The 13,938-nt window shown below is 46.4% G+C and overlaps 1 protein-coding gene across 3 annotated transcripts in view; it reads right to left on the bottom strand.

The window, feature by feature from the left end:
• Positions 1-13,938, bottom strand: part of LOC137356333 (NACHT, LRR and PYD domains-containing protein 12-like) — an 89,874-nt gene that overhangs the window by 22,764 nt on the left and 53,172 nt on the right. For all 3 annotated transcript variants that reach the window (XM_068022212.1, XM_068022214.1, XM_068022213.1), the window contains exon 6: positions 10,840-12,541. In XM_068022212.1, the coding sequence (XP_067878313.1) occupies positions 10,840-12,541 (1,702 nt within the window). The remainder of the gene's footprint in view (positions 1-10,839; positions 12,542-13,938) is intronic.

The following is a 13,938-nucleotide window of genomic DNA, read 5'->3' as shown; positions in this document are numbered from 1 at the left end:
ACCCCCCAATCTATCCAATATATTACCCCCCAGTCTATCCAATATATCACCCCCCAATCTATCCAATATATCACCCCCCAATCTATCCAATATATTACCCCCCAGTCTATCCAATATATCACCCCCAGTCTATCCAATATATCACCCCCCAATCTATCCAATATATCACCACCCAGTCTATCCAATATATCACCACCCAGTCTATCCAATATATCACCCCCAGTCTATCCAATATATCACCCCCCAATCTATCCAATATATCACCACCCAGTCTATCCAATATATCACCACCCAGTCTATCCAATATATCACCCCCCAGTCTATCCAATATATCACCACCCAGTCTATCCAATATATCACCACCCAGTCTATCCAATATATCACCACCCAGTCTATCCAATATATCACCACCCAATCTATCCAATATATCACCACCCAATCTATCCAATATATCACCTCCAATCTATCCAATATATCACCACCCAGTCTATCCAATATATCACCACCCAGTCTATCCAATATATCACCACCCAATCTATCCAATATATCACCACCCAATCTATCCAATATATCACCACCCAGTCTATCCAATATATCACCACCCAGTCTATCCAATATATCACCTCCAGTCTATCCAATATATCACCACCCAGTCTATCCAATATATCACCACCCAGTCTATCCAATATATCACCACCCAGTCTATCCAATATATCACCACCCAGTCTATCCAATATATCACCACCCAATCTATCCAATATATCACCACACAGTCTATCCAATATATCACCACCCAGTCTATCCAATATATCACCACCCAGTCTATCCAATATATCACCACCCAGTCTATCCAATATATCACCACCCAGTCTATCCAATATATCACCTCCAGTCTATCCAATATATCACCACCCAGTCTATCCAATATATCACCACCCAATCTATCCAATATATCACCACCCAATCTATCCAATATATCACCCCCCAGTCTATGCAATATATCACCACCCAGTCTATCCAATATATCACCACCCAGTCTATCCAATATATCACCTCCCAGTCTATCCAATATATCATCACCCAGTCTATCCAATATATCACCACCCAGTCTATCCAATATATCACCCCCCAGTCTATCCAATATATCACCCCCCAATCTATCCAATATATCACCACCCAATCTATCCAATATATCACCACCCAGTCTATCCAATATATCACCACCCAGTCTATCCAATTTATCACCACCCAGTCTATCCAATATATCACCCCCCAGTCTATCCAATATATCACCACCCAGTCTATCCAATATATCACCACCCAGTCTATCCAATATATCACCTCCCAGTCTATCCAATATATCATCACCCAGTCTATTCAATATAACATCACCCAGTCTATCCAATATATCACCACCCAGTCTATCCAATATATCACCCCCCAGTCTATCCAATATATCACCTCCAGTCTATCCAATATATCACCACCAATCTATCCAATATATCACCACCCAGTCTATCCAATATATCACAACCCAGTCTATCCAATATATCACCCCCCATTCTATCCAATATATCACCACCCAGTCTATCCAATATATCACCACCCAGTCTATCCAATATATCACCTCCCAGTCTATCCAATATATCATCACCCAGTCTATCCAATATGTCATCACCCAGTCTATCCAATATATCACCACCCAGTCTATCCAATATATCACCCCCCAGTCTATCCAATATATCACCTCCAGTCTATCCAATATATCACCAACAATCAATCCAATATATCACCACCCAGTCTATCCAATATATCACCACCCAGTCTATCCAATATATCACCACCCAGTCTATCCAATATATCACCACCCAGTCTATCCAATATATCACCACCCAGTCTATCCAATATATCACCTCCAGTCTATCCAATATATCACCACCAATCTATCCAATATATCACCACACAGTCTATCCAATATATCACCACCCAGTCTATCCAATATATCACCCCCCAGTCTATCCAATATATCACCACCCTGTCTATCCAATATATCACCTCCCAGTCTATCCAATATATCATCACCCAGTCTATCCAATATATCATCACCCAGTCTATCCAATATATCACCACCCAGTCTATCCAATATATCACCACCCAGTCTATCCAATATATCACCACCCAATCTATCCAATATATCACCCCCCAGTCTATCCAATATATCACCTCCAGTCTATCCAATATATCACCACCAATCTATCCAATATATCACCCCCCAATCTATCCAATATATCACCTCCAGTCTATCCAATATATCACCTCCAGTCTATCCAATATATCACCACCCAGTCTATCCAATATATCACCACCCAGTCTATCCAATATATCACCACCCAATCTATCCAATATATCACCCCCCAGTCTATCCAATATATCACCACCCAGTCTATCCAATATATCACCTCCAGTCTATCCAATATATCACCCCCCAGTCTATCCAATATATCACCACCCAATCTATCCAATATATCACCACCCAGTCTATCCAATATATCACCACCCAGTCTATCCAATATATCACCACCCAGTCTATCCAATATATCACCCCCCAGTCTATCCAATATATCACCTCCAGTCTATCCAATATATCACCACCCAGTCTATCCAATATATCACCCCCCAGTCTATCCAATATATCACCACCCAGTCTATCCAATATATCACCACCCAGTCTATCCAATATATCACCTCCAGTCTATCCAATATATCACCACCCAGTCTATCCAATATATCACCACCCAGTCTATCCAATATATCACCACCCAGTCTATCCAATATATCACCACCCAGTCTATCCAATATATCACCACCCAATCTATCCAATATATCACCACACAGTCTATCCAATATATCACCACCCAGTCTATCCAATATATCACCACCCAGTCTATCCAATATATCACCACCCAGTCTATCCAATATATCACCACCCAGTCTATCCAATATATCACCTCCAGTCTATCCAATATATCACCACCCAGTCTATCCAATATATCACCACCCAATCTATCCAATATATCACCACCCAATCTATCCAATATATCACCCCCCAGTCTATGCAATATATCACCACCCAGTCTATCCAATATATCACCACCCAGTCTATCCAATATATCACCTCCCAGTCTATCCAATATATCATCACCCAGTCTATCCAATATATCACCACCCAGTCTATCCAATATATCACCCCCCAGTCTATCCAATATATCACCCCCCAATCTATCCAATATATCACCACCCAATCTATCCAATATATCACCACCCAGTCTATCCAATATATCACCACCCAGTCTATCCAATTTATCACCACCCAGTCTATCCAATATATCACCCCCCAGTCTATCCAATATATCACCACCCAGTCTATCCAATATATCACCACCCAGTCTATCCAATATATCACCTCCCAGTCTATCCAATATATCATCACCCAGTCTATTCAATATAACATCACCCAGTCTATCCAATATATCACCACCCAGTCTATCCAATATATCACCCCCCAGTCTATCCAATATATCACCTCCAGTCTATCCAATATATCACCACCAATCTATCCAATATATCACCACCCAGTCTATCCAATATATCACAACCCAGTCTATCCAATATATCACCCCCCATTCTATCCAATATATCACCACCCAGTCTATCCAATATATCACCACCCAGTCTATCCAATATATCACCTCCCAGTCTATCCAATATATCATCACCCAGTCTATCCAATATATCATCACCCAGTCTATCCAATATATCACCACCCAGTCTATCCAATATATCACCCCCCAGTCTATCCAATATATCACCTCCAGTCTATCCAATATATCACCACCAATCAATCCAATATATCACCACCCAGTCTATCCAATATATCACCACCCAGTCTATCCAATATATCACCACCCAGTCTATCCAATATATCACCACCCAGTCTATCCAATATATCACCACCCAGTCTATCCAATATATCACCTCCAGTCTATCCAATATATCACCACCAATCTATCCAATATATCACCACACAGTCTATCCAATATATCACCACCCAGTCTATCCAATATATCACCCCCCAGTCTATCCAATATATCACCACCCTGTCTATCCAATATATCACCTCCCAGTCTATCCAATATATCATCACCCAGTCTATCCAATATATCATCACCCAGTCTATCCAATATATCACCACCCAGTCTATCCAATATATCACCACCCAGTCTATCCAATATATCACCACCCAATCTATCCAATATATCACCACCCAGTCTATCCAATATATCACCTCCAGTCTATCCAATATATCACCACCCAGTCTATCCAATATATCACCACCCAATCTATCCAATATATCAGCTCCAGTCTATCCAATATATCACCACCCAATCTATCCAATATATCACCACCCAGTCTATCCAATATATCACCACCCAGTCTATCCAATATATCACCACCCAGTCTATCCAATATATCACCACCCAGTCTATCCAATATATCACCCCCCAGTCTATCCAATATATCACCTCCAGTCTATCCAATATATCACCACCAATCTATCCAATATATCACCCCCCAATCTATCCAATATATCACCACTCAGTCTATCCAATATATCACCCCCCAGTCTATCCAATATATCACCTCCAGTCTATCCAATATATCACCACCCAGTCTATCCAATATATCACCACCCAGTCTATCCAATATATCACCACCCAATCTATCCAATATATCACCCCCCAGTCTATCCAATATATCACCACCCAGTCTATCCAATATATCACCTCCAGTCTATCCAATATATCACCCCCCAGTCTATCCAATATATCACCACCCAATCTATCCAATATATCACCACCCAGTCTATCCAATATATCACCACCCAGTCTATCCAATATATCACCACCCAGTCTATCCAATATATCACCCCCCAGTCTATCCAATATATCACCTCCAGTCTATCCAATATATCACCACCAATCTATCCAATATATCACCCCCCAATCTATCCAATATATCACCTCCAGTCTATCCAATATATCACCACCCAGTCTATCCAATATATCACCACCCAGTCTATCCAATATATCACCCCCCAATCTATCCAATATATCACCTCCAGTCTATCCAATATATCACCACCAATCTATCCAATATATCACCCCCCAATCTATCCAATATATCACCTCCAGTCTATCCAATATATCACCACCCAGTCTATCCAATATATCACCACCCCGTCTATCCAATATATCACCCCCCAGTCTATCCAATATATCACCACCCAGTCTATCCAATATATCACCCCCCAGTCTATCCAATATATCACCTCCAGTCTATCCAATATATCACCACCAATCTATCCAATATATCACCACCCAGTCTATCCAATATATCACCACCCAGTCTATCCAATATATCACCACCCAGTCTATCCAATATATCACCACCTAGTCTATCCAATATATCACCACCCAGTCTATCCAATATATCACCCCCCAATCTATCCAATATATCACCTCCAGTCTATCCAATATATCACCACCCAGTCTATCCAATATATCACCCCCCAGTCTATCCAATATATCACCTCCAGTCTATCCAATATATCACCACCCAGTCTATCCAATATATCACCACCCAGTCTATCCAATATATCACCCCCCAATCTATCCAATATATCACCTCCAGTCTATCCAATATATCACCACCAATCTATCCAATATATCACCCCCCAATCTATCCAATATATCACCTCCAGTCTATCCAATATATCACCACCCAGTCTATCCAATTTATCACCACCCCGTCTATCCAATATATCACCCCCCAGTCTATCCAATATATCACCACCCAGTCTATCCAATATATCACCCCCCAGTCTATCCAATATATCACCTCCAGTCTATCCAATATATCACCACCAATCTATCCAATATATCACCACCCAGTCTATCCAATATATCACCACCCAGTCTATCCAATATATCACCACCCAGTCTATCCAATATATCACCACCTAGTCTATCCAATATATCACCACCCAGTCTATCCAATATATCACCCCCCAATCTATCCAATATATCACCTCCAGTCTATCCAATATATCACCACCCAGTCTATCCAATATATCACCCCCCAGTCTATCCAATATATCACCTCCAGTCTATCCAATATATCACCACCCAGTCTATCCAATATATCACCACCCAATCTATCCAATATATCACCACCCAGTCTATCCAATATATCACCCCCCAGTCTATCCAATATATCACCTCCAGTCTATCCAATATATCACCACCAATCTATCCAATATATCACCACCAATCTATCCAATATATCACCACCCAGTCTATCCAATATATCACCCCCCAGTCTATCCAATATATCACCCCCAGTCTATCCAATATATCACCTCCAGTCTATCCAATATATCACCACCAATCTATCCAATATATCACCACCCAGCCTATCCAATATATCACCCCCCAGTCTATCCAATATATCACCTGCAGTCTATCCAATATATCACCACCAATCTATCCAATATATCTCCACCCAATCTATCCAATATATCACCACCCAGTCTATCCAATATATCACCACCCAATCTATCCAATATATCACCCCCCAGTCTATCCAATATATCACCCCCCAGTCTATCCAATATATCACCTCCAGTCTATCCAATATATCACCACTCAATCTATCCAATATATCACCACCTAGTCTATCCAATATAGCACCCCCCAGTCTATCCAATATATCACCACCCAGTCTATCCAATATATCACCCCCCAATCTATCCAATATATCACCACCCAGTCTATCCAATATATCACCACCCAATCTATCCAATATATCACCACCCAGTCTGTCCAATATATCACCACCCAGTCTATCCAATATATCACCACCCAATCTATCCAATATATCACCACCCAGTCTATCCAATATATCACCACCCAATCTATCCAATATATCACCACCCAGTCTGTCCAATATATCACCACCCAGTCTATCCAATATATCACCACCCAATCTATCCAATATATCACCACCCAGTCTGTCCAATATATCACCACCCAGTCTGTCCAATATATCACCACCCAGTCTATCCAATATATCACCACCCAATCTATCCAATATATCACCACCCAGTCTGTCCAATATATCACCACCCAGTCTATCCAATATATCACCACCCAATCTATCCAATATATCACCACCCAGTCTATCCAATATATCACCCCCCAATCTATCCAATATATCACCACCCAGTCTATCCAATATATCACCACCCAATCTATCCAATATATCACCACCCAGTCTGTCCAATATATCACCACCCAGTCTATCCAATATATCACCACCCAATCTATCCAATATATCACCACCCAGTCTATCCAATATATCACCACCCAGTCTATCCAATATATCACCACCCAATCTATCCAATATATCACCACCCAGTCTATCCAATATATCACCACCCAGTCTATCCAATATATCACCACCCAATCTATCCAATATATCACCACCCAGTCTATCCAATATATCACCACCCAGTCTATCCAATATATCACCACCCAATCTATCCAATATATCACCACCCAGTCTATCCAATATATCACCACCCAGTCTATCCAATATATCACCACCCAGTCTATCCAAGATATCACCACCCAATCTATCCAATATATCACCACCCAGTCTATCCAATATATCACCACCCAGTCTATCCAAGATATCACCACCCAATCTATCCAATATATCACCACCCAGTCTATCCAATATATCACCACCCAGTCTATCCAATATATCACCACCCAATCTATCCAATATATCACCACCCAGTCTATCCAATATATCACCACCCAGTCTGTCCAATATATCACCACCCAGTCTATCCAATATATCACCACCCAATCTATCCAATATATCACCACCCAGTCTGTCCAATATATCACCACCCAGTCTATCCAATATATCACCACCCAATCTATCCAATATATCACCACCCAGTCTGTCCAATATATCACCACCCAGTCTATCCAATATATCACCACCCAGTCTATCCAATATATCACCACCCAGTCTGTCCAATATATCACCACCCAGTCTATCCAATATATCACCACCCAATCTATCCAATATATCACCACCCAGTCTGTCCAATATATCACCACCCAGTCTATCCAATATATCACCACCCAATCTATCCAATATATCACCACCCAGTCTGTCCAATATATCACCACCCAGTCTGTCCAATATATCACCACCCAATCTATCCAATATATCACCACCCAGTCTGTCCAATATATCACCACCCAGTCTATCCAATATATCACCACCCAATCTATCCAATATATCACCACCCAGTCTGTCCAATATATCACCACCCAGTCTGTCCAATATATCACCACCCAATCTATCCAATATATCACCACCCAGTCTGTCCAATATATCACCACCCAGTCTATCCAATATATCACCACCCAGTCTATCCAATATATCACCACCCAATCTATCCAATATATCACCACCCAGTCTATCCAATATATCACCCCCCAATCTATCCAATATATCACCACCCAGTCTATCCAATATATCACCACCCAATCTATCCAATATATCACCACCCAGTCTGTCCAATATATCACCACCCAGTCTATCCAATATATCACCACCCAGTCTATCCAATATATCACCACCCAGTCTATCCAATATATCACCACCCAATCTATCCAATATATCACCACCCAGTCTATCCAATATATCACCACCCAATCTATCCAATATATCACCACCCAGTCTATCCAATATATCACCACCCAGTCTATCCAATATATCACCACCCAGTCTATCCAATATATCACCACCCAATCTATCCAATATATCACCACCCTGTCTATCCAATATATCACCACCCAATCTATCCAATATATCACCACCCAGTCTATCCAATATATCACCACCCAGTCTATCCAATATATCACCACCCAATCTATCCAATATATCACCACCCAGTCTATCCAATATATCACCACCCAGTCTATCCAATATATCACCACCCAGTCTATCCAATATATCACCACCCTGTCTATCCAATATATCACCACCCAGTCTATCCAATATATCACCACCCAGTCTATCCAATATATCACCACTCTGTCTATCCAATATATCACCACCCAATCTATCCAATATTTCACCACCCAGTCTATCCAATATATCACCACCCAGTCTGTCCAATATATCACCACCCAATCTATCCAATATTTCACCACCCAGTCTATCCAATATATCACCACCCAATCTATCCAATATATCACCACCCAGTCTATCCAATATATCACCACCCAATCTATCCAATATATCACCCCCCAGTCTATCCAATATATCACCACCCAGTCTATCCAATATATCACCACCCAATCTATCCAATATATCACCCCCCAGTCTATCCAATATATCACCACCCAGTCTATCCAATATATCACCACCCAATCTATCCAATATATCACCACCCAGTCTATCCAATATATCACCACCCAGTCTATCCAATATATCACCACCCAGTCTATCCAATATATCACCACCCAATCTATCCAATATATCACCACCCAGTCTATCCAATATATCACCACCCAGTCTATCCAATATATCACCACCCAGTCTATCCAATATATCACCACCCAATCTATCCAATATATCACCCCCCAGCCTCTCCTTCACTATCTACCATGCAGCCAATTTTCCTATCAGCTGCAAACTTCTTCATGATGCCCCCTCCATTTTTGTCTAAATCATTGACGTGCAGCATGAAGAGTCAGGGACCCAGTCCTGAGCCCTGCGGAACGCCAATACAGCATGAAGAGTCAGGGACCCAGTACTGAGCCCTGCGGGACACCAATACAGCATGAAGAGTCAGGGACCCAGTCCTGAGCCCTGCGGAACGCCAATACAGCATGAAGAGTCAGGGACCCAGTACTGAGCCCTGCGGGACACCAATACAGCATGAAGAGTCAGGGACCCAGTACTGAGCCCTGCGGGACACCAATACAGCATGAAGAGTCAGGGACCCAGTCCTGAGCCCTGCGGAACGCCAATACAGCATGAAGAGTCAGGGACCCAGTCCTGAGCCCTGCGGAACGCCAATACAGCATGAAGAGTCAGGGACCCAGTACTGAGCCCTGCGGAACGCCAATACAGCATGAAGAGTCAGGGACCCAGTACTGAGCCCTGCGGAACGCCAATACAGCATGAAGAGTCAGGGACCCAGTCCTGAGCCCTGCGGAACGCCAATACAGCATGAAGAGTCAGGGACCCAGTCCTGAGCCCTGCGGAACGCCAATACAGCATGAAGAGTCAGGGACCCAGTACTGAGCCCTGCGGGACACCGCTGTAAATAGCTTTCCGGTCACTCAAACAGCCCAGGACCATTACCCTCTGCTTCCCGCCACAGGGTGGACCCCGGACGTAACTTGCCACTTTCCCTTGAGTGCCCACGGGGTTTTAACTTCCTGAGCAGTCTCCCACTTGCGCTCTCCTCTAAAACCAACGTGGACTACATTCCTGCCCTCATTGGACCTGCTTGTTGCCTCCTCCAAAAATTCAGTCAAGTCAGTCAGAAACGACCTTCCATTCTCTCTACACCAGGGGAATCGGATAATTACTTGAAGGGGAAGGCTTTCAGAGCTATGGGGAAAGAGAGAGGGAGTGGGATTCATTGAATGTGGACCATTCTCTGCTGTATGATTCTGTCATTACCCAATCTCTTTGCACTTCTTCAGTTGGGGGATGAGTCGGTCAAGGCCTTCTAGTTGAGCGATGGAGTAGCCCACATCCAGACGCTGAACGGCGTTCAGGCTATCGAGGGTGTAGGCCACGGCTGAGCAGTCGACAGGGTTGAGGTGCAGTCCGGAGAGGTCGATGGTGGCACTGTGCCCCAGTGTGCGCTGGACCTGCCCACTTTGCTGGGCTTCAAACAGGCAGTGCAGGGCTTGGAGCAGGCTCCTCTTGTCTCCCCTCTCTACGGTCGCCTGGGTCCTGTTCATCAACCAGTCCGAGATGACGCGGCAGGGTTTCCTCGGGAGCCCTCCCAGAAGTCTATCCAGGAGGTGGGAATTGGCTGGCTTGGACAGGCCCGACAGGAAGCGGGCGAAGATCTCGTAGCGCCCGTCCTGGCAGAGGTCGACCGCCTCCAGTGCCTGCCCAAGCTCCTTGAGGTCACACTGGAGGACAAAGTACAGGGCGGCCAAAAACTCCTGGACGGTGAGGTGGAGGAAGCTGAACGCCAGCTTGGTCGAGCCGGCTTCCCTCTCCAGGAACTCCATCAGGAAGCCCGAGAGGAACTGGGAGGCCCCCAAGCCGTGCCTTTGCAAGTCTGGCTTGTAGAAGACCAGGACCCGCCGCTGCACCCCGTCAAAGGCCATCCTGCCGATCCTCCGCACGGCCCGGGTCTTGTTGGGCGTGTCGCGGGCGTGGTTGGCCAGGAGGTTGGACACGAAGACGGCAAAGAGCTGGGTGATGGTCCTGGGGGGCGGGCAGTGCCTCTCCGATCGCCGGGCAAAGTAGCCCTCCAGGGCGGAGCAGAGGATCCAGCAGTAGGAAGGGTTGAAGCAGAGGTTGTAGAGGATCCCATTCCCTCGCACATGATGGTAGACCCTCTGGGCCTCCACCCGCTGGTTGTAGAATTTCTCGAAGTAGCGGCGTCTCTGCTCGGGGAAGAAGCCCAGGATCTCGGTGTATTTCTGGACGTGGTCGCGGTCCAGAGTCTCCAGGGCGGTGGGACGACTGGTGAGTAGCACGGAGCATCCTTTCAGCAGGTCCTGGTTCATCAGACTGGCCACGATGACGGGGAAGGGATGGATCTCCTCGGCGTCCTGGCAGTGCCGCGTGAAGTCCAGGGCCTCCCTGCTCTCGTCCAGCCCGTCGAAGAGGAAGAGGACCTGCTCCGGGTACTGGAGGATCTTGGTCAAGGAGACGTCCAGGAAGGGGTGCTTGGCCGCGATGAGGCCGAGAAGGCTGCACGGCTCCTGCAGCAAGTTCAGCTCCCGGAACTGGAAATGAAAGACAAAGGAGAACCGGCGGTGCATCCTCCCCGCCGCCCAGTCGTGCAGCAGCTTCTGCACCATGGTGGTCTTGCCGATTCCGGGGACGCCGCACACCACCACCACCCGCGGGGTCCGGCCCAGGGGGTTATAGCTCTTGCGGAAGAGGTGGTCCATTCGGATCGGCCGGGAGGCCACACCGGCTGCGGCCTGGACGGCCAAGCTCTCGTGGACGTTGGCGATGGCCACCATCTCGTTGTCGCGGCTCTGCGCCCATCGGTGGGTGGGCACCACGATCAGCTCGGTGTAGCGCTCGTCCAGTTTAAAGCTCCTCCTCTTCCTGCTCCCCCACGGCACATTGTGTTCATCGAAACGCTCAGTCCTCCTGGTCACCCAGCATTTCAGCTCCGCTTGGCAGGCTGCAGGAATGTCAAAGGGCACAGGTTCAGAGGCACGCTTCCCTACTGCTCCCCTCGGCACTCAGCCCTGCCCGGCCACCCGCTCGCCCCCCGCCCTTCTTCTCTTCCCGCCAGCTCACTTGGGTCACCGGTCCCTGCGGGCACCGACCACTCACTGGGGTTGCAGCTCCCCATGGAGACTGATGCCTCTGTGGGGTGACAGGGCTCCGCAGGGGGACTGTCCCCTCATTGCACACTCACGCAGTATCACCCCTCCAACAGTGCAGCACTCCCGCAGTATCGCCCCTCCAACAGTGCAGCACTCCCGCAGTACCACCATCCAACAGTGCAGCACTCCCGCAGTATCGCCCCTCCAACAGTGCAGCACTCCCACAATATTACCCCTCCAACAGTGCAGCACTCCCGCAGTATCGCCCCTCCAACAGTGCAGCACTCCCGCAGTATCGCCACTCCAACAGTGCAGCACTCCCGCAGTACCACCATCCAACAGTGCAGCACTCCCACAGTACCACCATCCAACAGTGCAGCACTCCCACAGTACACAACATCCAACAGTGCAGCACTCCCGCAGTTCCGCCATCCAACAGTGCAGCAATCCCGCAGTATCACGCCTCCAACAGTGCAGTACTCCCACAGTACCACCATCCAACAGTGCAGCACTCCCGCAGTATGACCCCTCCAACAGTGCAGCACTCCCACAGTACCACCATCCAACAGTGCAGCACTCCCACAGTACACACCATTCAACAGTGCAGCACTCCCGCAGTTCCGCCATCCAACAGTGCAGCAATCCCGCAGTATCACGCCTCCAACAGTGCAGTACTCCCACAGTACCACCATCCAACAGTGCAGCACTCCCGCAGTATGACCCCTCCAACAGTGCAGCACTCCCACAGTACACACCATCCAACAGTGCAGCACTCCCACAGTACCACCAACCAACAGTGCAGCACTCCCACAGTACCACCATCCAACAGTGCAGCACTCCCACAGTACACACCATCCAACAGTGCAGCACTCCCACAGTACCACCATCCAACAGTGCAGCACTCCCACAGTATCACCATCCAACAGTGCAACACCGCCACAGTATCACGCCTCCAACAGTGCAGCACTCCCGCAGTACCACCATCCAACAGTGCAGCACTCCCGCAGTATCACCCCTCCAACAGTGCAGCACTCTCACAGTACCACCATCCAACAGTGCAACAATGCCACAGTATCACGCCTCCAACAGTGCAGCACTCCCGCAGTACCACCATCCAACAGTGCAGCACTCCCACAGTACACACCATCCAACAGTGCAGCACTCCCGCAGTATCACCCCTCCAACAGTGCAGCACTCCCGCAGTTCCGCCATCCAACAGTGCAGCAATCCCGCAGTGTCACGCCTCCAA

Source organism: Heterodontus francisci, chromosome 45 (genome assembly GCF_036365525.1).
Source record: "Heterodontus francisci isolate sHetFra1 chromosome 45, sHetFra1.hap1, whole genome shotgun sequence".
In the NCBI taxonomy this organism is placed as follows: domain Eukaryota; kingdom Metazoa; phylum Chordata; class Chondrichthyes; order Heterodontiformes; family Heterodontidae; genus Heterodontus; species Heterodontus francisci.
This window is presented reverse-complemented; position numbering and strand designations above follow the sequence as displayed.